Below are 26,872 nucleotides of genomic sequence, written 5' to 3' on the forward strand. Positions count from 1 at the left end.
ACTTCTGTTCGTTTACAATTAATACTAATACATGTGTAGGCCCTTAATACATTTCTGTTAAACATGTTTATAAATGACGAAGTTATGCACATAGATATACACACGGCTCCTGGCAAGGGGGGGGGGGGGCGGTGGGGGTCTATTGTTTGAATGTCGATTTTCGCAAGGCCTCTGATCGTATACAACTATATATGTTTTGTTTCAAGCGTAACGGAAAGGAGGCATTAATTTTGACCCGATAATGTGATAATTCAAGTTCAGCCTATTCACTGTTTATACAGTATCATCGATTTTAGGAGGGAGCTGTGGATCTGGGATAGTAAAACAAACGAAATCAATATTCAATTAACTATATAGGCCTTTAGGTCTAATGTTCGCCGACGAGTAACAACGACAAGCAGTTTCAAGTGTACAAATGTATACAAGCATGAAAGTGAATTTGGTCATAACAGAAATAGTTTTTTTTTTATAAATTGTACGTGTAGTACCCCTATGAAATTGTGAAAAAAGGTAATTTCGTTGCATACTAATAAATACTCTCTCTCTCTCTCCCTCCCTCCCTCCCTCTCTCTCTCTCTCTCTCTCTCTCTCTCTCTCTCTCTCTCTCAATATATATATTTGAAGAGAGTAAAAATCAGGTCAAGGTCTGCATGGTATTCAAATTGTACTAATGGTACTCTCCGTGCAAGTGTATCATTCAGCTCAGTATGGCCACAAATCGCTTACCCTATGAGTGTGGTATTGTGGAGATTATGTTTTGGTTGGCGGTACTAGACAATATCAAAGTATCACGTGTGTGTCACATTTACATTTATATCAATTCATAATCAAATTTTCATTAACAAATAATATTCCATAGTTTAAAGGGTACGTAGTCTATTCGAAGAATTTTAATTACGAAATTATTAACGGAATTTCCAACCAAAATATCATGCGTAAGCTAGACTGTTTAAATTATAGATTCATAATGTATGGAAACGCTTTTTTTGTCGTGAAGTATACTACAGTATAGTCTCTTTGCAGTTTTCATAACAGTTAATTTTTTACAAACTTCCGGTTCAGAAAGATGTCAAATTCTGAAGAAAAATATAAAAAACTTGCAGCCGAATACGCTAAAGTAAATGTCATGTCATTATTTATCATAATAATTAATAATTATTTTTATGAACAAGCCATCGGGAACACAATGTTGATCTGTTTCTACTCAAAGCGTGTTTGATAGGGTTGTCTGAAAGGTTCGCCCCTCCCACCTGTTGATTTAGATTTATAGTGTCACACTCATGACAAGTTCTGTATTAGCAGACAACTGATCATTTGACGTGCAGGCTGCAATATCATATAGCTCTTTGACAAATGTGTGTTACAGACTGGTGAATCAAAACCATTGTCAAAATTAACGGAAGCCTGCAACCCTGCACTAGTAATGAAAATGTCTTCCGTGCTTGCTCAAATTCTGAATATATATAGCAGGGCTTGTTAAAAAAAATTGATGCCAAGCAATAGTATAAGAATTTGGGTTTGTTAAGTCTTCATCACGGAACAAAACCATGCTCTGCTCCTTCTTTTGATACTGAAAAAACATGCTCTGCTACCTATATTGTAACATACCAAAACATTGCTCTGCTCCTTCTTCCAATACAGAACAAAACCATGCTCTGCTTCTTCGGATATGGAACGAAACCATACTCTGCTCCTTCCAATATTGAACACAACGGTGCTCTGCACCTTCATCCATTGAACAATACCATGCCCTTCTCTTTAAGATATTGAATAGGAACAAAACCATGCTCTGTGTATAAACATGTTTGGAACAAGAACTTCGAGTTCCTTAAAAAACCTATGTACATATGACAGTGTATTTAAAAATGTTTCATATCTTGAGTTTCTATCATGGCTGGATGGTTTGTTACTTTGTATCATAGTCTCGAAGTTGAACAGGTCAACATATGCAGCTCCCTTAATTGATGTTAGTTGGTATTAATGTTTGTACTTTTTTGATTTGGCATTTGATAGCAAAATTTCTGTTCTCGTCCATGTGTCGTTAAACCGCTATTGGTAGCTATTAATATAACTCATGTAAATACTTCAATGATCTAGGCAGATGACAATTTTATGCGTCATAACAGCCCATGCCTGGAGCAGTGTTTTTTCATGATTTAGAATAGGGACTTTTTAATCGGGAAAAATACATTTCGACTGCAATTGGGAATTCAAATTATCCCTATAAGTAAACAAGAGAGATTAGGGTTTGTTCCCTTATGAATACAGCAACCCTTTCATTCAAAACTGGTTTTTGGATCCAATGATTTATTGAATTTTATATTTTTCAAAAAATAATTTGAAATTTGGAATTTATATTTTCCCAAATAAAGTTTTGCCCCAAAATTGGTCAGAAAAAAAATTGCATGTAGTTGAAACAGCATGGTTTTACAAAAAGAAACGTGTCTTAATAATGCCTGCAAGGGTTTTAACATTTATGTATAAAGAAATGTATGTACATACCTATTTTATTGAATACATTCGACAATGTCATAATTTGCACAGGTAAGACAGTCTGACAGTAAGACAATATGTTCATTATTATAGTTTTAACTTGTAATCAGGACAATCTTGAAAGGGAATTCTGGATTTTGAGTCAATCTTTGTCTAAGTAATTAAATATACATGTTCTTTTAAAGAGCAAATTATATGCATCTTTTTACCAATTTCAGCTTAAATCTCAGGTCCCAGTGCTCAAAAAGGCTTACCTGGATGAACAGTCCTCCCACAATGACCTTAAGGTATGAAGGATTATACATAGCTTATACTGCTTTATGTTTTTTATGTACACAAACAAGTCCAAATTGTTTATTTCTGTTTTCAATAAGTATACTTAGGTTATAAATTGAATTTAATAAAAAACTGAAATAAAATTATAGAGTGATTTACTACCTTGACTCTTTTTGTATCAGAATTTTGGATTTAACAAATAATAATTTAATTTAAATTTGGAATTATTGTTTATAATCTTCCAGTCGAGTCTCAAGGAGTGTGAACAGACTGTACGGAAATATGAGCAGGAGGTGGACAGTCTGACGTTTCGCAACCAACAGCTGTCCACAAGATGTTCTCTACTACAGGAGGAGTTGGATGCTTTAGAGTCAAAGAAAAAACATAAGGTTTCAATAGCAGTATTTAATATTATTATGTATCAAATTTTAAATTAAAAATTGAATGTTTTTGTTTTGGGGTTGATCCTTGTATTAACCATTTGAACAATGCACACTTTTATGAAGTCTGAAAGAAGACCAAATGTTTCATATATTGATGAACATCAATTCTAAAAGATTCCATTATATTTACACGCATTATTGTTAAAATATCTTTGAGATAATCTGAATAAAATTGTAAAAAATACAATGTCAGTGAGGTGTTGTATTATTCAGCTGTAAAAACGATGGTGATGTCAATTATGTCACTTTATCAACTAATTATGTCAAATTTTACTTGTGGCAATTAAAAAAAATGACTTGTGTAGTATCAGGGTCATTCTGTAATATTTAGCTAATTTGCACATGAATGGATTGTGAAATATATGCATCTGAGAAATGGCAACATAAGTGCAATTGTAGCTTGAGAAGTACTGCTTATGAAGCTTTCTTAGTAATAACATACATTATTATTGTTTTTTTTATATTTCAAACAGTCTCCATGCTTTAGTAATGTTATTGTTTTTGTTAATGTAAGTTTTTAAGTATTTCTAACAAGTATCATAACATACTGAACAGAGTGCTATAGTATAGTCTATAGTAATAAGTATAATAGATAGTTAAAGTTGATTTCATTGTGTGTTTTGCATACAGGTGATACATTATAAACCTCATCTTTTGGGTCTGTCCTCACAGAATAAAGATTCTCCATCTCATCATCCCGGCCCTAGGTCTCCTGGTATCTTCAATGAGGAACTACAGAATAAGATTGAAGAAAATGCACGACTGCATAAACAGGTAGGGATTTTAAGGATATTGTGAATATCAGTGGAATGCATGTAAGGTGTAAGGTGAAGGCCCTTCAGTTAGCAAAACTTTGCATATTTGATTAATGGTCCATTATGGTAGTGACAGTTCTATAAACATGTTTTGTAAAAGTGGATGGACAATCTTCTTCTTGGACCACAGCTCAGTATGTGTGCCCTTAACAGAAAATATTTCAGGTAATTCATTTTTTAACATTTTGTTTGCAAATATGAGTGACCAGATAAATTTATATGAATAGACTTTCATTTTGGTTAAAAATAAATAGGAACTGGTGTGAACATTTCCTGTGTCACATAAGGCAAGATGGGGAATCTGTGTCCTATTTACACAATTCTAGTTATGTGCAAAACACATTTAAAAAAATATATGTATTTTAAAATTACCCATGGAGGTGGTAATTCATTTGACAACCACTTAAGTTGTCCTTGGTAGTTTCTAACCATTTTTCATTCAATCTTGAACAAACTTGGTGTTCAGGGCACTATATCTTGAATCTATGATAATTAGTGAACAAGCATTTAATGTTAATCTCATTAGATTATTGGCCTTCATTTTTCCACTTGGAAATTATATTGAATTTACACCTCAGCTTCTTACTAAATAATGCATTTATGGAAAATATTAATAACTATAAACAATATTATTACTGTGAATTTAATAGCAAAAATATAAAATGATTGGTGAATACTTAAAGGTATACTGCAATTAACTATGATCTCATACGGTAGAACTACCATGTTTTCTGCACATCTCTTTTAGATTAAACTCGGTATCTTTCATAAGAACCATTCTTTTTCACATTTGTTCATCCTTTTGAGTATATTAAAACAATTGTATTAAATGTGTTAAATCTTATTTAGGAGTAATAGTGCATCTTTAAACTTAAAAGTGGCATAATAGTCGAGTGGGTTGTCTATTTGACAACTCGTGTTTAGTGTAGGTTTAAAAGTCAATTTTAAATTTAGTATAGAAGTTTCATGATTATTGGTCAAGGACAACTCAACATTCATTTTATCACTTGTTTAGGCATAAATCCAGAAGCTGTTGCATAAAAATAAATAATGCCATTAATCTGTATTTAAAGTACTCAGCCTCTCTTTAGCATGTTTTTTTTTTCGGAAAAAATAGTCAAATTATTGTGTCCCAGTCTTGATATAAGTTTGTCAGGTCTTATTTAAAATATGGTGTTTTATGAATTTCATCTCTGACCTATTACTCTCATATAATTTGCAGGTACATGACATTGAGCTAGAGTATAAGAGCCAACTGGAGAGCCTTCAGCAGAAGCTGGGGCAGTTTGAACGGCAATGTAGCGAACATGAGCTCGTACTTAACTCCACGGTACAGAAGAACCAGGCACACATCGATAAACTCCAGGAGGAAAAAGCCATGTTAGAGGTATGCCTTGGATGACGGAATTCAATGTTCCAAGTTTCAGACTTTATTTTAAATTAATTCATTAAGCATGATTGTGAAGATAGCTTAAAGAGGATATACGGTAAATCACTTTTCCTGAAAGAAACTTTTAGTAACATTGTCTGTAAAGGATGCCTATTTTTCATAATATTTGGTACATTATTTTGAATAATTTTACTGGTACTGACGAGTATTGAATAAACTAGAGCTGGCTTCCTTTTTAAGGACCAGCAGAATGTGCCCCTAGTGGGATTAATCCCTTGACCTCTTGTGGGGATGTATGCTTACTTGGTGACACCTATCCACATATCCACCACTCTCCCCCAGGCATGTTAGTTGAGGTCGAAGTGCACAGACATAATGTAACCCTGGTTAGAGCTATCCTTGTTCTTAAAGATAGAAATATCACAGAGTTAGTATTTTTAGTGGCAGCGGGGGATCAAACCTGCAACCCTTTGGTGGAAAGTGAAATCACTTACCACCAGACCACTCAGTCATGACTTCTTTTGCAAAACATGGACACCTTAACCACTAGACCAATTTTGCCCTCATGATGTAAATGCTAAAATACGAGAAATGCAGCCGTAGTCATAAATTGAATAGTTAAAGAAACGTTTGCATGAAATTAACTTCTGCTGCTTTTCAATTATAAAATATCTAATCATTAAATATGCTGAATATAATGTACAAATTGCATGTCTGGTTAGCGCAGTGGTTAGCGCGCTCGCTACACACCAAGGCGACCCGGATTTGATTCTTGGCCTGGGCACATGTGAGTTTGGTTAATGGGCACCTTGCTGGACAAGTGGGTTTTCTCAAGGCACTCTGGTTTCCCCCTGAACACAAGACCACACTCTCGCACAACATCGTGTCAACGAGAGTGACTTACAATTTAACAATCTTAAATGTATAACAATTCATGTTATTAATTGTCTTTACAAAGAAGGTACTGAAATTTGTTCAGTTGGATTATGTTGAACATTGCTAGTTTATAACGATGTATTAATTTCATTATAGGTAAAGCTTCAGTCAATGGATGCAGATATGAGAGACTTTAAGACCAGAACTGTGAAAGCGTAAGTATCATTGTATTAAATCCAGTTTAAAGGATATGCATATTTGTTTCTAAAATAAGGTGTTCGTATTTAATAATTGTTTTGTGGGTTGATATCCCCTCTGGACATAATGTTAAGTTATTTATTAACGAAAAGCATTACAATTTATTTATATCAAGAAAAAGATTGAGGTGGACGGTGGTATAGGTGTCCGCCTGTCACCCAAGAGGTTGTGAGTTTGATCTCCATCAGGGGTACTTTTGCATGGCCTCTTGAACAGGACACCAGTACAGGTGTCAGCCCAGGCAATGGCCTCGATAGTGATGTTATAAGCCATCAGCTTTTGTCACAATCAAGATAAAATTGATAAGTATGAACCAAGTTTATGAAATGTACTGTGTGTAATGTATTGATGTCTTATGCACAAGATATTTACAATAAAATTTACATTGACAGGGAGAGCCAGCTAGGATCAATCGAAAGTGAACTCAAGGACAAACTGAACCTTGCTAATAAAATCATAGCAGACAAACTGCCTTTCATCGATACTAGTGAGTAAAAGATTATAACTATCAGGAAAGTGTGTCAGTCGATTTGTTGTCTAGTCAATGTTATTGTCCTTTTTATGTGGCCAAGGAAGATTGTATTGATCAAAGAATTATTTCATCTAGTCCTATAAGACCTTAATTTGTTTAGAAAGTACTGGTAAATGATCACTAGAAGTACTTCATTACACTGCTATTTTTTATGGAATCAAAATGCATGTCAAGCTTATTCTTACCATTCAAAACAATTGTTTACATTGCGGCCTCTGCTGGTAAAACACCCCCTGAACAATCTGTATAATACGGAAGCCTATACATTTGTCACATGGCCCAACCCAAAGCCTCTACACATGTATTTTTATTATAAACAATTTATTCATTGAAGATAATGCTTTCCGAGATGTGTACATGTAGCTCTGTACTTCTCACATTAAGATATTTATAGACCTTTCCTGTTCATATATATAAAAAAAAAAAATCTAAGTAGTTTGAATATCATAAAATGTGGCATTTATTCTAAACCACTTGCAGGAGTACGAGAGTTGAATGGTTTAAATCTTCCCACACATGACAGGCGCCACCAGCTGCGTTCACGAGAACTTGTGAACCAGTCTGCTACTCTCCTAGGGGAGGTAATTCAGGCACTTTCCAATTTCTACACTTACACAGAGCAGAGGTCACAGATCTACCCTGCTGACGGGAAAGCGGAGCCAATCAGTCCAGTCAATGTGCAGGTTGGTGGATGATCTTTTGCAGATCCTTTTTTTGCGATGTCACCCTGTTGTTTATGTGAAGTCATTTTGTGTTGTGATATATCTTCAATACATGTTTATTCCTATGACAGCTTTATTGTTTGGAACAATACATGCAGTTATATAATTATAAGGTTTGTTTAGCTAGTGATTTGAAAGCAAATAAACGTTTTGATTGCTGTAAATCTCAGTCTCATTCTCAACTCATTTTTCCACATTGAGTCAAAATGTTTTGACTCCTCTTTTAAGAAAAAAGAAAAAGATTTCATAGAAGGTGTGGCTACAATTATTTTTTTGTCAATATTTCAAAGAATCTTGACCAACGATTTTAATCAACATGTTTTTAAAGCACATACAATTTTGAATAACTGTTAATGTTATGTGGTGAAATGAGTTTAGATTTCACTCTGTGCTATTAGGGCATGCAATCTTTTATCAGTTTGTCTAGCACCCACATGCTTATCAAAAGTTAACATCTTTTCCATGTTTTCCATGATGTACTAAAACCATCTAGATACTAGAAAGTGATGTAAGATATGTATCATAAAATGATATTTATCATTTAATAAGGTACCAGAAAACTATGTAAAATTTAAAAACATATGTCACATAGAATTATTTTTATCATTTGATAAAGTTGAAAATGTGTTTCAGTTTTGTAAGCTTCTGCACGAGCACCTATCATATCTACGTCCAGTGGAGCAGTCGCTCAAAGACTTCCTAGTTACTTTCAAGGATGACGCACTCACCACATTGGTAAGTGCAGGATTCTATTCTTGATATAAATATTTTTGATGGGATTTATTAAGCTTCGAGTAAGTGTGTAAACAAAAATATTTCAGTTTTTTGTGGGGGGGGGGGGGTTTGACCTTCTTCAACATGTCAATTTATTTTACATTTTTAGCTCAACTATTCGAAGAATAAGGAGAGCTATACTACTCACCTAAGTGTCGGCATCGGCGTCATCCCTTGGGAAAGATTTTGCGTGCAAGCACACATAGGTAAATATCCCAGCAACTACTTGAGGTATTGCATTGAGACTTTATACAATGGTACTCAACCATCCAACCTACTTAATTAACCAAGTTAGATAACTCTAGTTTGCATTAAATGCCAATAATAGGCCTTTATTATTTGACTTAGAAATTCTGGTTAAGGTTTTGCGTACAAGCACACATAGGTTAATATCTCAGCAACTATTCGAGGTATTGCATTGAGACTTTATACAATGGTACTCAACCATCCAACCTACTTAATTAACCAAGTTAGATAACTATAGTTTGCATTTAATGCAAAAAATAGGCATTTATTATTTGACTTATAAAATTCTGGTTAAGGTTTTGCGTGCAAGCACACATAGGTTAATATCTCAGCAACTACTCAAGGTATTGCATTGAGACTTTATACAATGGTACTCAACCAGCCAACCTACTTAATTAACCAAGTTAGATAACTATAGTTTGCATTTAATGCAAAAAATAGGCATTTATTATTTGACTTATAAAATTCTGGTTAAGGTTTTGCGTGCAAGCACACATAGGTTCATATCTCAGCAACTGCTTGAGGTATTGCATTGAGACTTGATACACTTGTACTCAACTATCCATCCTACTTAATTAACCAAGTAAGATAACTTTAGTTTGCATTTAATGCAAATAAATGCCCTTTATTATTCGACTTAGAAATTTTGGTTAAGGTTTTGCGTGCAAGCACACATTGGTTAATATCTCAGCAACTGCTTGAGGTATTGCATTGAGTCTCGATACAATGGTACTCAACCATCCAACCTACTTAATTAACCAAGTTAGATAACTATAGTTTGCATTTAATGCAAATAATTGCCCTTCATTATTAGACTTAGAAATTCTGGTTAAGGTTTTGCGTGTAAGCACACATAGGTTAATATCTCAGCAACTATTTGAGGTATTCTATTGAGACTTTATACAATGGTACTCAACCATCCAACCTACTAAATTAATCAAGTTAGATAACTCTAGTTTTCATTTAATGCAAAATAATTGCCCTTTATTATTAGACTTAGAAATTCTGGTTAAGGTTTTGCATGTAACCACTTTTTAAGTCAATACCTCAGCGAATACATCCATGTATTGCATTGAAACTTTACACACTGGCTCCCAACCATTTAACCTTCTTATTTAATCAAGTAAGATAACTCTATCTTTCATATTATATCATTTTTGCCCCTTTATTATGCAACTTAGAAATTCTGGTTAAGGTCTTGCATGTTAGCACACATAGGATAATATCTTAGCAACTACTTGATGTATTGCATTGAGACTTTATACAATGGTATTCAACCACCCAACTTAATTGAATAACCAAGTTAGTTAACTGTATTTTGCAAATAATGGCACTGTATTATTACACTTAAAAATTCTGATTAAAATTTTGCACATAACCACATTTATGTTAATATCTCAGCACATCATGTATTGCATTGAAATCTAATCTAACAGTGATCCATGCATGTTTCGGCAAAACTTTTCAATCCTTGCACTGAAAAGCGGCGGAATAGTCGAGCGCGCTGTCTATGTGACAGCTCTTGTTAAATTTCCACTGCCAAATGGCAAATTTAATGAACTCTAAGAGCAGAATTATTGAAAGACATAAAATGTGAATGAAAAAATAAGATATAGATGCATATTTTATTGAACTGGATTACACTTTAGGAGGCTTTCGTCAATTACTCTGACAACTCTTGTTCTTTTTCAGGAAACAGCCACCGGTCTTCAGGCTTTTGCCAAAAATGTGAAGAGAATGGTTGCTTACATGAACAAACTATTACCCTATCAACTACAGAGGTAAGAGGATTAACATGTCTACAAATAAACTTTTCAAAGTGTATTTGTCAATCAGTTTATTAAAGCACAATTATTATGCCTTTTTGCTACAATTTTCACCTCCCAGAAAGTGATTTTGAACAGTATAATTGGCAACTGATGGATTTTGAAAATATATGAGCCGCATCACGCAATTTTGGGCCTTCAGACATATATTTGCTATTATAATGTTTTAAGGTATTTGGATTAAATGACATTTCAGTAAGTAATTGTGAATATTTCATAATGATATCACTTAAATTTCGTAGGATACGTGTTTACATGTGAGACCATGTATTGCGCATTTTGAATACTAAATTTGACGTCATTCCATCGATGTTGTTACGAAAGAACATTATTCAAATGACGTGCAAAATTACTTAGTAATATATATTACAACTAAATTATAATTTTAATTATTTCATTAACACAGATTATTTAAGGAACATCAGTTTAGAAAGAAATATGATTCATTTTCGTATTTTTAATACATTATGCCGATTTAAATGCATACTATGAATGCAGTCAAAATAAGTTGGGACGAAATCCATGGTTGCTATGGAAACATGAGTAAACCAATGGTCATAAATTGTCGAGAAAATGATGCACCAATGACAAACCTTTAAAAGAAAGAAGTTTTGAAGAAGTTGATGTACATAGAAAAAAACATTATTTTTGGCATTTTTTATTAATGATTATTTCATTTGTAATAATTATGTCTGAAGGCCCAAAATCGTGCAATGGGGCTCATATTGTTTAGTAGAAATCATTACCTGATCTTATAACTTGTGATTCATATCAGCATTTAGATGTTTTCACAATAAAGCTAAATTGAACAAGTATAAACCGACCATAATCACTTGCAGCCTAGAGGAGGAGTGTGCGGTGTCCTCATGTACGTCCATGCTTCACAACAAAAACATGGAGCTCCATCGCTCGCTTAAGAAGCTCAACGCAATCTTTAACAAGCTTGACACTGTCACCAGTCTGCTGGCAGCTCAAAGTAGGTGGAACTTTCCCTTAATAATGTGTACTGTATAATGTCAGTAAAAGTAAAGATTAAAATGATCTATGTAGAGAGGCATTACCTGGTAGTTTTTTATCGCAATTTATTAAAGGATGGTTGAGTTGCTCAGTTTTGGAATTTATATGACAACTGTGAAGTCACACAGTTTTTAGGTCAATCTGGTGTTATGTTTCAGGCACAAAGACATGTGGACACAGTCCAAGTAATCACCCACGAATGTTCGCCTTGCTGTGTGATGATTTAGTCCAATTACATGGCACTGTCAGGGGTAGGAATACAATACTAGGATTTTACTGTAGGATTTAAGAGGAAAAAAACAGCAAAATATGAAGCTTATATGTGAGAAAAATAATTTTAAAGATATTCTTTTTTAAATTAAAAGATTTAGTTATTACTGGAATTTGTTTAACAGAAAAAGAAAAAAAAAACTACATGAAACGGAATTGATTATCTTCATTTGCAGTTCAAGTGATCAAGAAAGAAAAACAAAATATTCTCCATAACAATGTTAAAGAATCTCTTTTTAAATATGTGTTAACATAAAGGATGCTGCTACAAGTTCGGGGGTATTCCCCGCTACCACACCACACCCTATGTTAAAAGATGTATTTGTGTTTAACACATTTGATCTTTGAAGAATCTCTTCAAAGTCAACAACATTTTTATAACCTTTAGACACGTCATCAAGCGGGCTGCTCAGCTCTTCCTCGGGCTCCGTTTCCGCTTGCCTAGTTTTCCTCCTCTTAACTCCTCTCCCCCGTCCTGGCATTTTCACAAACTTAATTTTAACTTAGCTCAAAAATAAATAATAATTTTGCGGTATTACGTGTTACTCCTTCGAAGGTTAGCGAGAAAAGAACATGCTGGGCTAGTCAGGTGGTCAAGTAATCGGATGACCGGAGCGTTCCGCGTGTTGATTTCCGGGCAACCTCGTGTGCTTACCCGTATCTAGGAAGTATTTCCGAGAAATAGTAGATAAATAAAGAAAACAATTTATTCTGTCTTAATAAATGAAATTATTTCCATATGTAAATAATTTTTTTTAGTGATGAAACTGTACATCAAGATCATTTAAGTCAGGATTGTGTGCGGTGAGTGAGACATAAATGTCATAACGGCTGTTCTGTGTATGTGTGTGCATGAGTGTGTGTGTTTGTGTCCTTCCCGTCTGAACCTTGTCTGGGCTATGCATTATAGAATTTTTCAGAAACTTGCCATGAAGTTTCACCATGATGAGGTGGTGTGTCTCACACAAGAAGCAGGTCTGTACCTCAAAGGTCAGGGTGGAACTTACAGGTCTAAGGTCCTTGTCTGGACTGTTTCTAAGCCTTGCATTATAGGATGTTAGTGGAGATTTCGCCATGATGAGGCAGAATATTGCAGGTTTCATGTATGTGTGTCAGCGTGTGTCCATTCGTCCGGACTGAACCTTGTTCGGGCTGTATCTTTAATGCAGTAATAATTATCTGCTTGTTGTTATTCTGTGTTGCAATTGCATGGAAGGGCATTATGTCTGTGCCAAAGGCTCTTTCAATGGGCTTGATATGTTGCCATTTGGCATCTTGTTTAAAATGAAGACTGTCATTTCAGAGGTGTCGAAGCATTACAATGGCAAGGTATCATTTGAGCACCAGATGCCAACGGCCACACAGAGGTTGAAAACAACGGATGAGTGTGTTGTGTCTTCCCTCGTCTCTCTAGTCACATCCACTGGCAAGGTGGGATATACCATTACTTCTGAATGTTAAAATTTCACGAGGATTTAATTCAGCAAGTCTCTGGCCATTTTGCAGTTGTTGTCAAATACCATTGCTGTAAATTGTTTAAATTTTGTGTGGGTTTAATTTACCAACATTTCAGGTCCTTTTGTTGCAGTCCTCAAATTTCGTAATTTGGTCATTTTTTTTTAAGAATCAAACAGGACTAAAATGATTTACATTTAGGCTTAAGATTTCTTAATTTTTAAGCATATGCTATTATTTACAGTTTTTTTTGTTTTTTTTTTAAAAGAATTGAATTTTAAAAAATGATTTCTTGGGAAAATTCATTCATAAACTTTTTTAATTTTCAGTTCTCCACATTCCTCTCTGGGAACCGAGAGTTTTTCAGCCAGCGTGCTGGGTACCGTACTCGAGGAAGTAGCATGAGCGGAGACTATGCCAACCAATCAGTACGCTCCAACCCTGCCATTGTGACTTTCAGACAACGGGCCGCACATTACATATCATCACTTTCCAGGGTTTGTATATGTTTATCTTAGGAAAGAGCAAGTAGATTATAAACTCAGCTCTACTTTTAAAAGTAAAAGGCCATGCATTATTTTTTATGTGAATGGAATTTGATATTATGTGGCTCATAGCATTTAATGGTATTTTGAAAACTAGATGTACCGATACCTAATATTGACTCAAGTAAATTCTTTTATTCTTTCTTGTTCTTCATTCAGAAACTTGTATGGCTTTTCTCACAGATCATTTCATCCAAAACTCATGACAAACATGGTTGGCAAGTCTTTAAATTTACCATTGAATACGTAATGAATAATAGTTTGCTTTTATAGTTACGCCGACATGATAATACTTACATGTACAATGTTTGAAATTATTGATCCATACAGCCATGTCCAGAATCTGTGCCTCACCACATAGCGGTTCAGAACAGGAAGGTTCTCCTGAGTTCTACCGAGAGCAAGGAGGGGCTCGCTAAACAGGTACCATCATTATTAGCTTGTTTTGTGATCAAAGTGTCCTCAGTTATAAGACAAAGATGTGTAACAAGGTCCATAACTCTGAGTTAAATAATGTTATACTATTTCACTGCCAAGACAACCCAGACAGCTGATGTTTGCCTTTTGATGAGGAATAAAACAGAACATTTACTTATAATTATACCCCCACAAACGAAGTTTGAGGGGGTATATAGGAGTGAGCTTGTCGGTTGGTCTGTCGGTCGGTCGGTCTGTCGGTTTTCATGGTTTCTGGATGATAACTCATGAAAGGCTTGACAGATTTGAAAAAATTTTGGTACACAGGTGTAACATCAGAAGATACAGGTCAAGTTCGATATTGGGGCTGGTGGGGCCAAGGTCAAGGTCACTGTTACTAAAAATAGAAAAACGGTTTCCGGACGATAACTCATGAAGGGCTTGACAGATTTGAAAATTTTTTGGTACACAGGTGTAACATCAGAAGATACGGGTCAAGTTCGATATTGGGGCTGGTGGGGCCAAGGTCAAGGTATCTGTTACTAAAAATAGAAAAACGGTTTCCGGACGATAACTCATGAAAGGCTTGACAGATTTGAAAATTTTTTGGTACACAGGTGTAACATCAGAAGATACAGGTCAAGTTCGATATTGGGGCTGGTGGGGCCAAGGTCAAGGTCACTGTTACTAAAAATAGAAAAACGGTTTCCGGACGATAACTCATGAAAGGCTTGACAGATTTGAACATTTTTTGGTACACAGGTGTAACATCAGAAAATACAGGTAAAGTTCGATAGATCCTTCAAAAACTAAATGAGCAAATATTTACCTTAAAAGTAATTGACACTTGGAAATAAGAACAAACAAAACAAATCCAGCATGCTTCATTTGAACCAGATGCCAGTGGAATACCAACAGAACTTAAGTATGGCATATTTGCCACAGTAGTGCTTACTACAAATAATGACCTGTCAGATGGACTTGTTAATTCGGCTACAGGAACAGTCCCGGGATTTATTCCCAGGTGGATAAGGATGCATTCAAGCCCAAATATGTACTTGTAAAATTTGATGATGATCGTGTTGGAAGAATAGCTTGTGAATGCTCTAGATGTCTTATTCCAGAAGAGATCAGCTAGAGCATCAGCTAGTTTTTCTTGTCAGCAGTGTAACTTCTAAATTACTCAACAGATTTAAATAAAACAATACATGCATGATAAAAGAAGATGCAGTGTGCAGTAACCTTGCAGTTATGGCCTCTTTTCAAAGGAATGGTTTGCCATTCCTGTGTCCAGGCGGCGTTTGGGGGTATTTGTCACTCCTGTGACAGCTCTAGTTTGATCTGAACTTAATTTTGACTTCACCAACTTGTTTTTTATTAGTGCTTGTGTTGGAAAATGTGTGACAGGAATAAGTTCTCTTCCATGATAAGTAGTAAGGATATGAGTGTTTTGTATCTGCTGTTGAAGGCTTTATGCTAAAATGTTAAGACATTAAAGTAAAAAAAGGAGACAATATTCATATTTATGATTCATGGTCAGCTGTAAGGATATTATATGTACTTTAACGCAATACATAACACATGTTATTGAAAATGAATCTGCATACCGGTTTAATGTAAATGGGTTTGTAATTCTGAAAGAGAGCAAGTTTTCATAGTGATCTTCTTTTTGTTCTCTTCGTCAGATTGAGGCATTCCAGCAACGAGTAGGAAGACTTGAGCAAGAAAAGGAACATTGGATGTTGGAACATCAGCTACTCAAGATCAAGTTTGAACACGAGGAAGAGGTACTAGATACATATAGACTGTGGTAGCTAATGGAATTTAAGTAGGACTTACTTCAGTCTTTCAATTTTTGAAAACCTTTTAATACTTGAAATTTAGTGATATATTTTTTATGAGACATGACATGCATCACCTTACTTATGATATATGAGGAGAACATGTACACCTAGGTTGCTTAACATGTAACAGTTACGATCTGGCTGATTTCAAGATTTAGATAAGTGCTATTGAAATAAAATTTTCATAAATATTTTTTTGGAAAAAAGTGAGATATAAAGTAGTTCAAGATGTATGTTTTACATCATACATGTATTACTTATATTGTAAGCTGAACCATTTAGTCATTGTACTAATATACGTTCAACTTCAATCTTCAATCTTTGGCTTGGTGTTTCAGAAAACCCGGAAGCTTGAAAAAGAGATGGAGAATTCCACACAAGTGGAACAAGTCACCTCGATACAAGACAATGTGGAGGCTCCTAGACCAGTCCGTAAGGGGACCGACTCTGACAAGAGGCTAGATACAACCATGGTGGGTCAACTTTGGTGTTTTAAGCTCTTCTGTTCTTGAATGAAGGAATGAAGTTAAGGCATTGCCATAGTTTTGGCATCGTTTTTGCCAGGATTGTTGAAGCTCAAAAACTTTGACCTTGGCAATAAATCAAACGCCTATAACTGTTTACAATGAAAACGTAAAAGGCTTATTGGCATTCACTCTGCAGTGCTTTTGTTTATTTCTTTGGTTATTTGTCATTATTGTTTTAAAAGGGGGTAAGGATATATTCATGCGTTTAGTTTGCTTTTAATGTTCCAATAAATATATACCTACATTTATATTGTTATTTGTAACATGAAGCCAGTTTTATTGAAGTGAACAGTATAATTAACGGCAACCGAATGGCTTCAGAAGAGTCCATCTCTGCAGCTTGTTCCCATTCAAGGAACCTGAAGGCTTGGCTAGTTATGTGATGTAAATAAAAATGATAAACCATCTTCTCCTATTTTCAGCTTGGTAAGCTAGATGCTACAGGCAAGCCTACAGGCAATGTGGACACAAGAGAGGCATTGATCAAGAACCACTTCTCTGTCAGAATCAACGACCTCACCCAGCAAGTTCAGCTCGCTGACAGCAAGTGTGTCTCCTTTCACGCTGAGGTATGCCTTATATATTGAGGGGGGATGGGTTTTTTTTGTTTTTTAAAAGTGCAAAGATCAGTGAACATGTCATTTCAGAACTTTGTCTTCTTCCATGCTGAGGTATGTATTCTTTATGGAGGACACATTTAGCTCTTTCAAAACAAGGTACCTAAAGAGCAAAGATGGTTTTATTGTGTACTAGTTGTGAGTTTAAAGATCTTTATTGGTCATACCGTAGATTTAGGGGGAACATACTTTTATTATGGAAAGATAGTTTAGATTAATGCACAGTGAATATGCTGTTTATTAGAAATTGAATTTCTCCTTACCATCAATTGGTTAATATTTCATGCATTTCAGGTTCGAGCCCTCCACAAACAAATCCAGATGGCAGAGCGGGCCAAGAAGCAGTCTGAGGATGAACTCAAGGCGATGTCACAAACATACGCTCAGCTTAAGGTAGCTAATTGTTGTTGTTGTATAAATAATTCATTAGGACTAGAAATCTGGAACAAAAATGCCAAGAAACTTGATTGTTTATATTCAATAAAAGCATTTTCTGCTTGTTTATTTTTCGAAGATAGTCTTGGTTTCGTTGATATCTTCGTAATGCAAAAAGTGGTAAAGGTATTTAAATGACACTGGGTACACTTGTGGGTAGAGTCAATACTCACATGTAAAGCAAGGTCAATAAATCAGGCTTTAATAATTATTGAATATTACTAATATGCCTATTATTTCTTAACAAAAAAAAACAACAGACGAGCATTGGTGTTCACTCAGTGGTGCTCTTGTAAATTGTTGATAGTCCTCATCTCTTAGTATGACATAACTTACTAAATCTGTAATTGTTTATTGGCTAGGATGAGCTATCCACGACTAGTAAGAACTATGAGAGCCAGCTGAGCATGATGAGTGACCATCTCGCGGGAATGAACGAGAAACTCACACAACAGAAAGACGAAATTGACGACCTCAAGACGCAAATTGCCAAGGTCAACACTAAGTCATCATCTTCATCGCCAGCTTCAAAGGTTTCCTTTATGTTTATTTGCAGTGCATTAATTTTTATAATAATCCATTTGTATACTGTATGGATGTATTTAAACTGTCTTCGGTGTGATAAATCTAGTATATGTAGCTTATAAACTATGAGAAAATCCCCCTTGTCAGGATCAAAGTCTTGGTTGAAAGGTGGACACCTACTGATTACCACTAATGTTGGACAAAATCCCTCCTTGAACCTTTCTATTAATTTTTACTCCTTAATTATTATGTTATTCTGAATTCAAATATGGTCAAATGAAATATACAATTTATACAATATATAATGGTAAATAACCTTAGAAAATTTCAAAAGAAAATGAATATCAACAGGGGGATAATGTCTTTCCAAATTTGGTGTTATTTTATTTTTCCGCCTCCCATATATAGAAGAGTATACATGTAACAGAAGGCTTATGGATCAGTATTTTGCTATATTTAATCTTCACTTTTTAACCTAAATCTTGTCATAAAATAATTCCATAAAATTTCGAATGAGAGTCTAATGCTGAAGTTTAATCTGAATCTTAATGCTTCGCAATATCTCAGGACTTAGATGGATCTTGGATTTAATTTAAGACTTCTTTTAGAGAAGTTTTTGTATTTAATTTTTTTTTGTATAAATCCATGTTCTCTGTTTTACCTTTCAGCTACTGTCATTGAAGAAATCCAGAAAATAAACAGACCTCAGCAACCTACACCCTCGCAGCTTATAGTGAAATAAACACATGGTAGATACGTTCATATGGATTTAGTGTTTCTTCAAATTGAATCTAATCATGTGTTTCTGAATATTGTGCTCCTATAATAATCTGCTTGTTAAGAGATCTGCTTGTTAAGAGATTTTTATTTAACATTTAAAACAAATTGTTACAACCATACATACCCTACTGATTGCAAAAACTTACCAAAACAAAGAATGATAGCAAGTCCATTTTGCACTAAAAAGATGGTCCCTTTTTACTGCCACAACAACAGATACGAAGTCAGTTTCAATGCTTCAAAGAGTTTCGCTACTCATCAGGTTTTTGCGAGAGTAATTTAAAGCTGCAATTGAATTGGTCTATTGAAGTAAAACAAATGCAAATTGTTAATGTATGAATGCCTTGCAGGGCAGTGAGCTTGAATCTTGACCAGTTACAAATATAGTTCTAGATCATACATAAAAGTAGATGCCAAATTGCTGATGGGGGCAGATACTTTTAACTGTCGATCGACAAGCAATAATGTTGTGCTTGATTTGAACTTCACTTAATGGATTTGGGCAGAATTACAAACATACTTAATCAATGCTTCAAAATCTTGTTACAATTCAAATGCAAACAGTATTATATTTTTACAAAATTTGATTCATGAAGCATCATGTGCACTTCTACAAAGCTCCCAGTTTTTTATGATAGTGTATACAGGTATAAATATTGAAAAAAGTGTTCATCGCTGGTCAGAATAAAGGTTACATGTACTGGTAATTGTAATGTTATATTCTCAAGGATACAACACAAAATTCTAAATCTTTCATATAAACAGGCATTAAAAGCAATGTTTTACGTACTTTAACCCCTGTTTTGTTACTTATAATAGATGCATCAGGATTTAGATAAAAAAGGTCAGTGTAGTTGTCTGACAGTGTAAAATCATCACACATACACTCAAAAAAATGAATATTTTTATATATGGAAAGAAAAGTGGGGGAAAAGCACAATTATCATGGAATTTGATGGGCTGTTGTGATTGTAGAATAAACTGTAAGATTATATTTTTTTACGTATTGTATTCAGTTTGTGCTGTCTATCTGGCAATGTGCAATATTTGTCAAAAGCAAATGACATCCATTTTATGTGTAGAGTAATAAATCTGTTTAGATTACTAAATGTACAGATTTTTAGCAAAATATAAGAACTGAACATTAAAGTTACTTTTCTTTAGATAAAAGAAAAGTTTCCACATCAATGACTGTTTTTTTTGTCAACAGGGTAGAAAAGGACAACTTTTACCACATAAAGTACTAGGATTCACACTTTGTATATTGTTGCTAAACATACATGTACAGTAAACAATTTTTTCGTGGACAATATTGTATTGATTTATTAAAGAAAAACATACTTGTAAATGAAAATGACTTGTATAAATATCTATTTATAAATATGATTTGTAATATGATTTTAACAATAAAAAATAAAATAATTGCTAAACATCCGTCTTTTTATAGGGTCTGCGTCACACCTTGGTTTTGCATGTAAGAATGCATACATGATGTAAATTAATATCTCAGCAACTACTTGATGTTTGCATTGAAACTTTATATAAGGACCCTCACCATTAATCATTCTTAACTAATCCATTCAAATAATTATCTGGCATGTTATGCAAATGATTTCCCTTATTTTTTCCTAAGGAATTCTGGTTAAAAACAGGAAAATAGCTGAGCGCACTGTGACAGCTCTTTATTTTCTATCCTTGTCAGCTTTCTTGACGCAATGTGAATATACAAATGAACTTTTTAGAAGAAGAATTTACATAAATTGCTTATGTTATTTTAAAGATAAAGATAAGTCTTATTTTGAGTCGGCATGATACAGACAAAACAACATAAGCTCATGCGAGCTTTTGAATGGACGATTTATAAACATATTGTATATGGTATAACAAGTGTATAAAAGCTAAAGTCAATGGTATATATAATGGCATATTATTTAAGGTGTTATACAGTTATTGATAATACATAATAACTTAAAAATCAAAGGTGGTTTATAAAGTTAATTTAAAGGTACTCTAAAATAAAGACAGGGACTAACGTATTCAATTAGGTAACAGAGATATGAATGATAGTTGCCAAGTTATGGTACATGCTATCATAGTTCTGGCTTCCATAACTTTAATGTTGATATTTATTTTTTGATGTTTACAACACATCCAAAAAGGTAATATATAACGTGTTCGCTGAAGTTCTTTAGCTAATGCTATCACGGACCTATATACCTTGGTTTATAGGTCTGTGATGCTATTAAAAGGTCAACTTAGTTAAAAAGGACTTCTAATAAAAAAGAGAGATCTATTTAAGAAATTCTCAGATAGCTTCATAATATCATTATTGCATTTATAGAGCTAGTATGCATCTAAGATGGATATTAATTAAAAATCTGCACCTGAAGGTATTTCGTTCGAATTACGGACACTACGGACCAGACATTACGGACCAGATTTAGGGACACTACGGACCAGATTTAGGGACATTACGGACCATGATTTAAACATATTTTTTTTAATCATTCACTCTTTAGTTTTTAATTTATTAATAAATACTTGAATATGAGTGCTCAGTATGACGTTATATCTTCCATTTAACTGTGAAAAATCCCGTGAAGATCGAATAGATCAGTGGTTCAATATAAAATCTTGTGAAATTCCAAAAGGTGTTAAAGACCTATGTATTTATAACAATTATGTGAAAAATAATGAACGAAATTTGAAAGATCGGCAGTTAAATCAGTTAAAAGCAACAAAAGAAATATTTTCCAAAACAGTTTATTTCCCAAAATAAATTGAGCAGTAATATTTTCAAAAACAGTTCATTTACCAAAACAAATTTAAGACCAATGAGTGAGGATGTAAACCTCAACTCTTGCTTTATATTAAATAAACGATGTGTGTTTGTTGCAATTCTTGCAAACTGATGTTTAAAACTGGCAATTTCTGTTGCCTTTATTAGTGTTAATTAGTTATAATTGTACCCGTAATTATCGGCGGTATATTACAAAAGAAACAAACATTACACTGACAACCTTAAATTGGCAATCATAAAAGTGTGAAAACCCATTGTAACAGGGCACTTTCACTTAACCTTTCAATTAAAACAGATGAAACGGAAAACAAACAAATATGACGATTCAAAGTTTATTTCAGAAAGCAATCGATCACATATGAAAACATTAATATTCACATTTACAATTATAAGATAAACACATATTTCGTTCAGTATTATTCGAATTATTATAATACTTATTAAAAATACATTGATGTTTAACATTGGAATTTCATGGGATTTTCAGTTACATTAAAGATATTTGTCATACTGAGCACTAATATTCAAGTATTTATTAACAAATTTAAGACCAATGAGTGAATAAATTAAAAAAAACAACGAATGTGGTCCGTAGTGTCCCTAAATCTGGTCCGTAGTGTCCGCGACCCTTTCGTTCCACGCCGTTATTCTTGCGTACTAAAACGTTATGTCTAAATCTAAAAATACAGTAGGGCAGAGTTTTTTGTTCTACGATTTATCTCCCCTTTTACTCTCCATCGTACGATACCAAATCAAAACAAAATGGGACTTAAAAGAATTATAGATTTCCTCAACTACTGGTATCTACAGTACACTCTAAACACAGCAGTTTATATGTTAGAACCTACGGAGGTCAAAGTTGTCAGTATCCTTTTATAATCAATCAAAACGTTTGATGGTGAAAAAACGTAAGAAATGGGCGTGACACTAGTCATTCTAAAATGCCGTCCAGGCTTTTTTTTAATGATGGTTAGCCTGGACCACAGGTACTTGACACAAACTTTTTTTAATGTTCTATATGGGCTATATACTATAATAAGATATCTTAATAAACATATATATAGGCCGATTTTTTATTTTGTGACTTGCGCCTGTGGCCTGGACGTCGTTCCAGGCTAACCATCATTAAAAAAAAAGCCTGGACGGCATTTTAGAATGACTAGGCGTGACACTTGTCGAAATAATTGTACGTTGACGGATTTTTTTACGGTTTTCGATATGTCAAGAATCTAAGAAAATACGTTTATTACTTTAGACTAATCATTACCTAGCTGCAAGCACTCTTCCGATTGCTTACCAGAGGACAGAGAAGAAATGCAATTTTCAATTAATGATATTCTGTAAAAATCTTATTAATGCAAAGTCAATATGTGTATGTAGCTTTTATCTGGGACCAATAATACACCAGTAATCTTACTCCCAGCTTCTATGGACAAAATTGAAATGCCAAAAAACTAACAAACAACATTATTATATAAGGACTTCTTCATACTAGAAAGTGCAATAAATACTTGTGTAGAAATCTTATCAATGCAAAGTTTAAACATCTATATTTATGAAACTTCTATGAACAAATGTCATATAAATTCATTATATTAGGCCTTCACAAGTTCTGCTTACTACAAGGGCTAGTCATCAATATGGCCTAGATCAAAGTCATAAGATCAACTAGCAAGCAAACTGATTGGCATTTAAAACTGTCTTAAAAGAAAAATCTATTTTGTTTTACTGTTGTATATCCTGATCCATAAGTTAACTGGTGTACCAATCTTGGCTGTGTGAGCTTTAATTCTGGGCCATATGGTCTTTCATTGGGCCAGATCAGATCATGTGATCCATATATCACACTGTTTTGTATACCAATTGTCAATAGTGAAGTGAACATTTTGCTGAAATTGGACACTCACAACTACAGACTTTCTGGATAAATCTCGTGACCAATTTAGTTCATCATCAGAATCATTTGATCTTAACTACAAACTCCAGATTCGATAGTAGTTGCAACTATCGCCATCTTCCTGTACTCGGCGTATGTCTTTCTTCCGGGACATGCAATTATGATGATGCACTTCTTCGAGTATCTTTTCAATACCAACAATGGTACCCAAACAGAAGAGGTATTTTGAGGATGATAATGAAGGTAAGACATTCTTATTCTGTATTTAACAGTACAAATAACATGTATGTAATAAGAATTAATCGACTACATGTAGTTCTCAGTGATTCTACCACCACTGACTTTGTGAGGGAGTCTGATCTTGTCATTTAGAAAACCTTGGATGAAAACAACAGCCAAATTTGAGCCCAGCTTATGCAAACTGATGATTTATTGTCAAACGAAATTAAATCAAGACAGTTGACTTACTTTATGTCTATAAATATAACTACTAGTTGGCAAAGTTTGCTACCAGATGTTGTGTACACATCAACATTTGTTTCAACAGGCTTTGCAGAATATTCTGCATATAAAATGTAGCTCACGTCACTAGATGCTCGAGTATTATTCACATTAAACTCTGTAATAAACTTATAATTATGTACATGTGTAATTAATATGGTAGCATTTTTCAATTCTTATGAATTGTTGATGCCAATATTTACTCAATGAATGTGAAAATTATGAATTATTTATTTATATGATTATATTATTTGCTAAATAAATTTTTAATTCTTACATTGTTAACAACAACAAGCATGACCATGACAAAATTATAATAGTAAATTTATCTTTATCTTTATGCAGAGAGAGACAAGCATCATACTTTTATAGAACCAACCAAAGATCCCACAGAAGCTAGAATTTCTGTTCATGGAAATATACCTTGCCACACATCTGCCAACTCCAGTTTGTGTTCGTGTCTCGGACTTTGCTCAGAACCCTTCAAAGGCTTGAAAGATTCTTAAAATCTTCATTCTAGTCATTCAGTATTTTTTTCCCAAAGATAATTCTAGAGCTTTTTGTTTTAACTTTAAGCAATTTTTTATTTCAAGCTGTGGTTGGATTAGTTAATATTTCAAGCTCTATGTTTATAATATTTCAAACTTCCTTAGGTTTATTATTTTAAACCGTACTTGTTTTTACCGTAATAAAGTTGTCAAAATGACCTGCATCACATTGATGTTAAACTCATAAAAGTGTTAAATTCTTACTGTGCATGTTTTTGATAATAATTGACATGTGGTTATATTTTTTGTTGAAACATTCGGCCGATTGTTCAAACTTTGTTATATGAAATCTTTACTGCTCTAGAAGTTTAATGAATTTGGATACACATTTGATCTGCAGTATTATTAACAAGATTTGAGACAATTGTTTCAGCTGTACCTGTTTAAATATATGAACACATCATCAATAGTTAACTTTAGTAAAGCTCTGAACAATTGGCTCATTGTTAAAACTTTTAGTGGATGTCCTTTGGTTTTTCTGTGATTTGTTTCTATTTTATACCTAAGATACACACTTAAGGTATAAAATAACCTGAAATGGTTAAGTTTTATCAAAACAATGTAGGTTTGTTTTATCAAAAGAATGTAGGTTTTTAAAACCTTGATTTTATGTACTTATATTTGTTTAATTATCATTATCAAAATGTATATTTGCTTCATATGTGAACAGATATATTACTGAATTGTTCATCTTTTAGTTAATAATTCATCTGAATATATATCCCGGTATTTACTGGATGTGTTTTTTTGTATTTTGATTATTACGTGTTAATAATCACTGAAATGGATTTTTTTTTAATAAAATGTAAAATGTATATGAATTTATATTACTTCTATTCACAGTCATCATACCAATGGTCATTATAATGATGATATAAAATGTACTTATACATTTGTTTCAATAAAGCTTTTTTTTAATGCTATGACATTCACAAATCTAGTGTTTTACATCCTGCTGTCATATTATTGTACATGTCGATCAGTCAGTCGTTAGACCAAAGCTTGTCCGTGTGATATCTCAATAATTCCTGGACCTATGGTCATCAAACGTGACATGAAGGTTGGGCTTGACCTGTAGATGACCCCTTTTGATTTTAGGGGTCATTGGGTCAAAGGTCAAGGTCACAGTGACTTTTAACAGGAAATAGTGGTCAAAGATTGTCTGAGTGATAACTCAACAATGCCTGGACCTATGGTCATTAAACTTGACATGGAGGCTGATCCTGACCAGTAGATGACCCCTATTGATTAAAGGAGTCATCAGATCAAAGGTCAAGGTTACAGTGACCTTAAATGCTAAAAGGTTGTCCAAGTGATAACCCAACAATGCTTACACCCATGGCCCTCAGACTTGGTGTTTGGGCCCGAACAGTTGATCCAGGTCACAGTTCAAACTTGACAATTACTGTACCTATGTTCACCCAATAACTTAAGAATGGTATGATAATTCATCATGAAACTTCCTAGATAGGCTGCCTTTGACCAGTCAATGATCCTACAGGTAACATATTTGTTAATTTTGTCGGCACTTTAATTTTGTCGGCACTTTAATTAGAGGATGGTAATTGGGATTATGTAGATCACAAATGTTATAGGTATGCTGACTAAGTTGTCAGCTTTTTGTGGGGGGGGGGGTATTTTAAACATCAAGGTCATTGTCCTCTTATTTGTCAAATCCTGGAATATATAAACAACTGCCCACCAAAATACCAAGGCCAATGTTTCAGAAAAAAGCAGTGCTCAGAGGACATTTTGTTTTAACAGAGGCCACTGTAGATTTACTCTCTGTGCTTCCGAATCACTGGATAATAGTTTGACTGTCGACCAAAAGTCTTCACATATAGGTTTTACTTGACCAATTGATGTCTATAGTTTCGGTGCCAGTGGCTCAAACTTATTGCCTCAGCCATTGTCAATGCATATTTTCTTAAAAGACCTAAAATCAGCTCAGCCAATTTTTCGGGCAAAGTGGTACAAAGGAGGCACAATGCGATCACAAAATTCTCTTGCGTTTAGGCAAAATTACCTAATAAGGTGCATTCA

The 26,872-nt window shown here is 33.9% G+C and overlaps 1 protein-coding gene across 1 annotated transcript; it reads left to right on the forward strand.

Annotated features, from left to right (window-relative positions):
* Positions 1 to 1,044: 1,044 nt before the first annotated feature.
* On the forward strand, positions 1,045 to 20,497 carry LOC128208781 (protein phosphatase 1 regulatory subunit 21-like). The gene is made up of 21 exons (XM_052912380.1): positions 1,045 to 1,117; positions 2,712 to 2,780; positions 3,015 to 3,158; positions 3,885 to 3,986; positions 5,250 to 5,414; positions 6,450 to 6,508; positions 6,944 to 7,038; positions 7,564 to 7,766; positions 8,439 to 8,540; positions 10,518 to 10,606; positions 11,491 to 11,627; positions 11,827 to 11,919; positions 13,242 to 13,369; positions 13,723 to 13,890; positions 14,269 to 14,361; positions 16,041 to 16,142; positions 16,538 to 16,672; positions 17,149 to 17,295; positions 17,638 to 17,736; positions 18,141 to 18,311; positions 18,972 to 20,497. Exons 1-21 carry the CDS (start codon positions 1,067 to 1,069, stop codon positions 18,999 to 19,001), a joined length of 2,382 nt encoding a protein of 793 aa, XP_052768340.1. The 5' UTR covers positions 1,045 to 1,066; the 3' UTR covers positions 19,002 to 20,497.
* Positions 20,498 to 26,872: the final 6,375 nt, after the last annotated feature.

This window comes from Mya arenaria, chromosome 11 (genome assembly GCF_026914265.1).
Source record: "Mya arenaria isolate MELC-2E11 chromosome 11, ASM2691426v1".
NCBI classification, from domain to species: Eukaryota; Metazoa; Mollusca; class Bivalvia; order Myida; family Myidae; genus Mya; species Mya arenaria.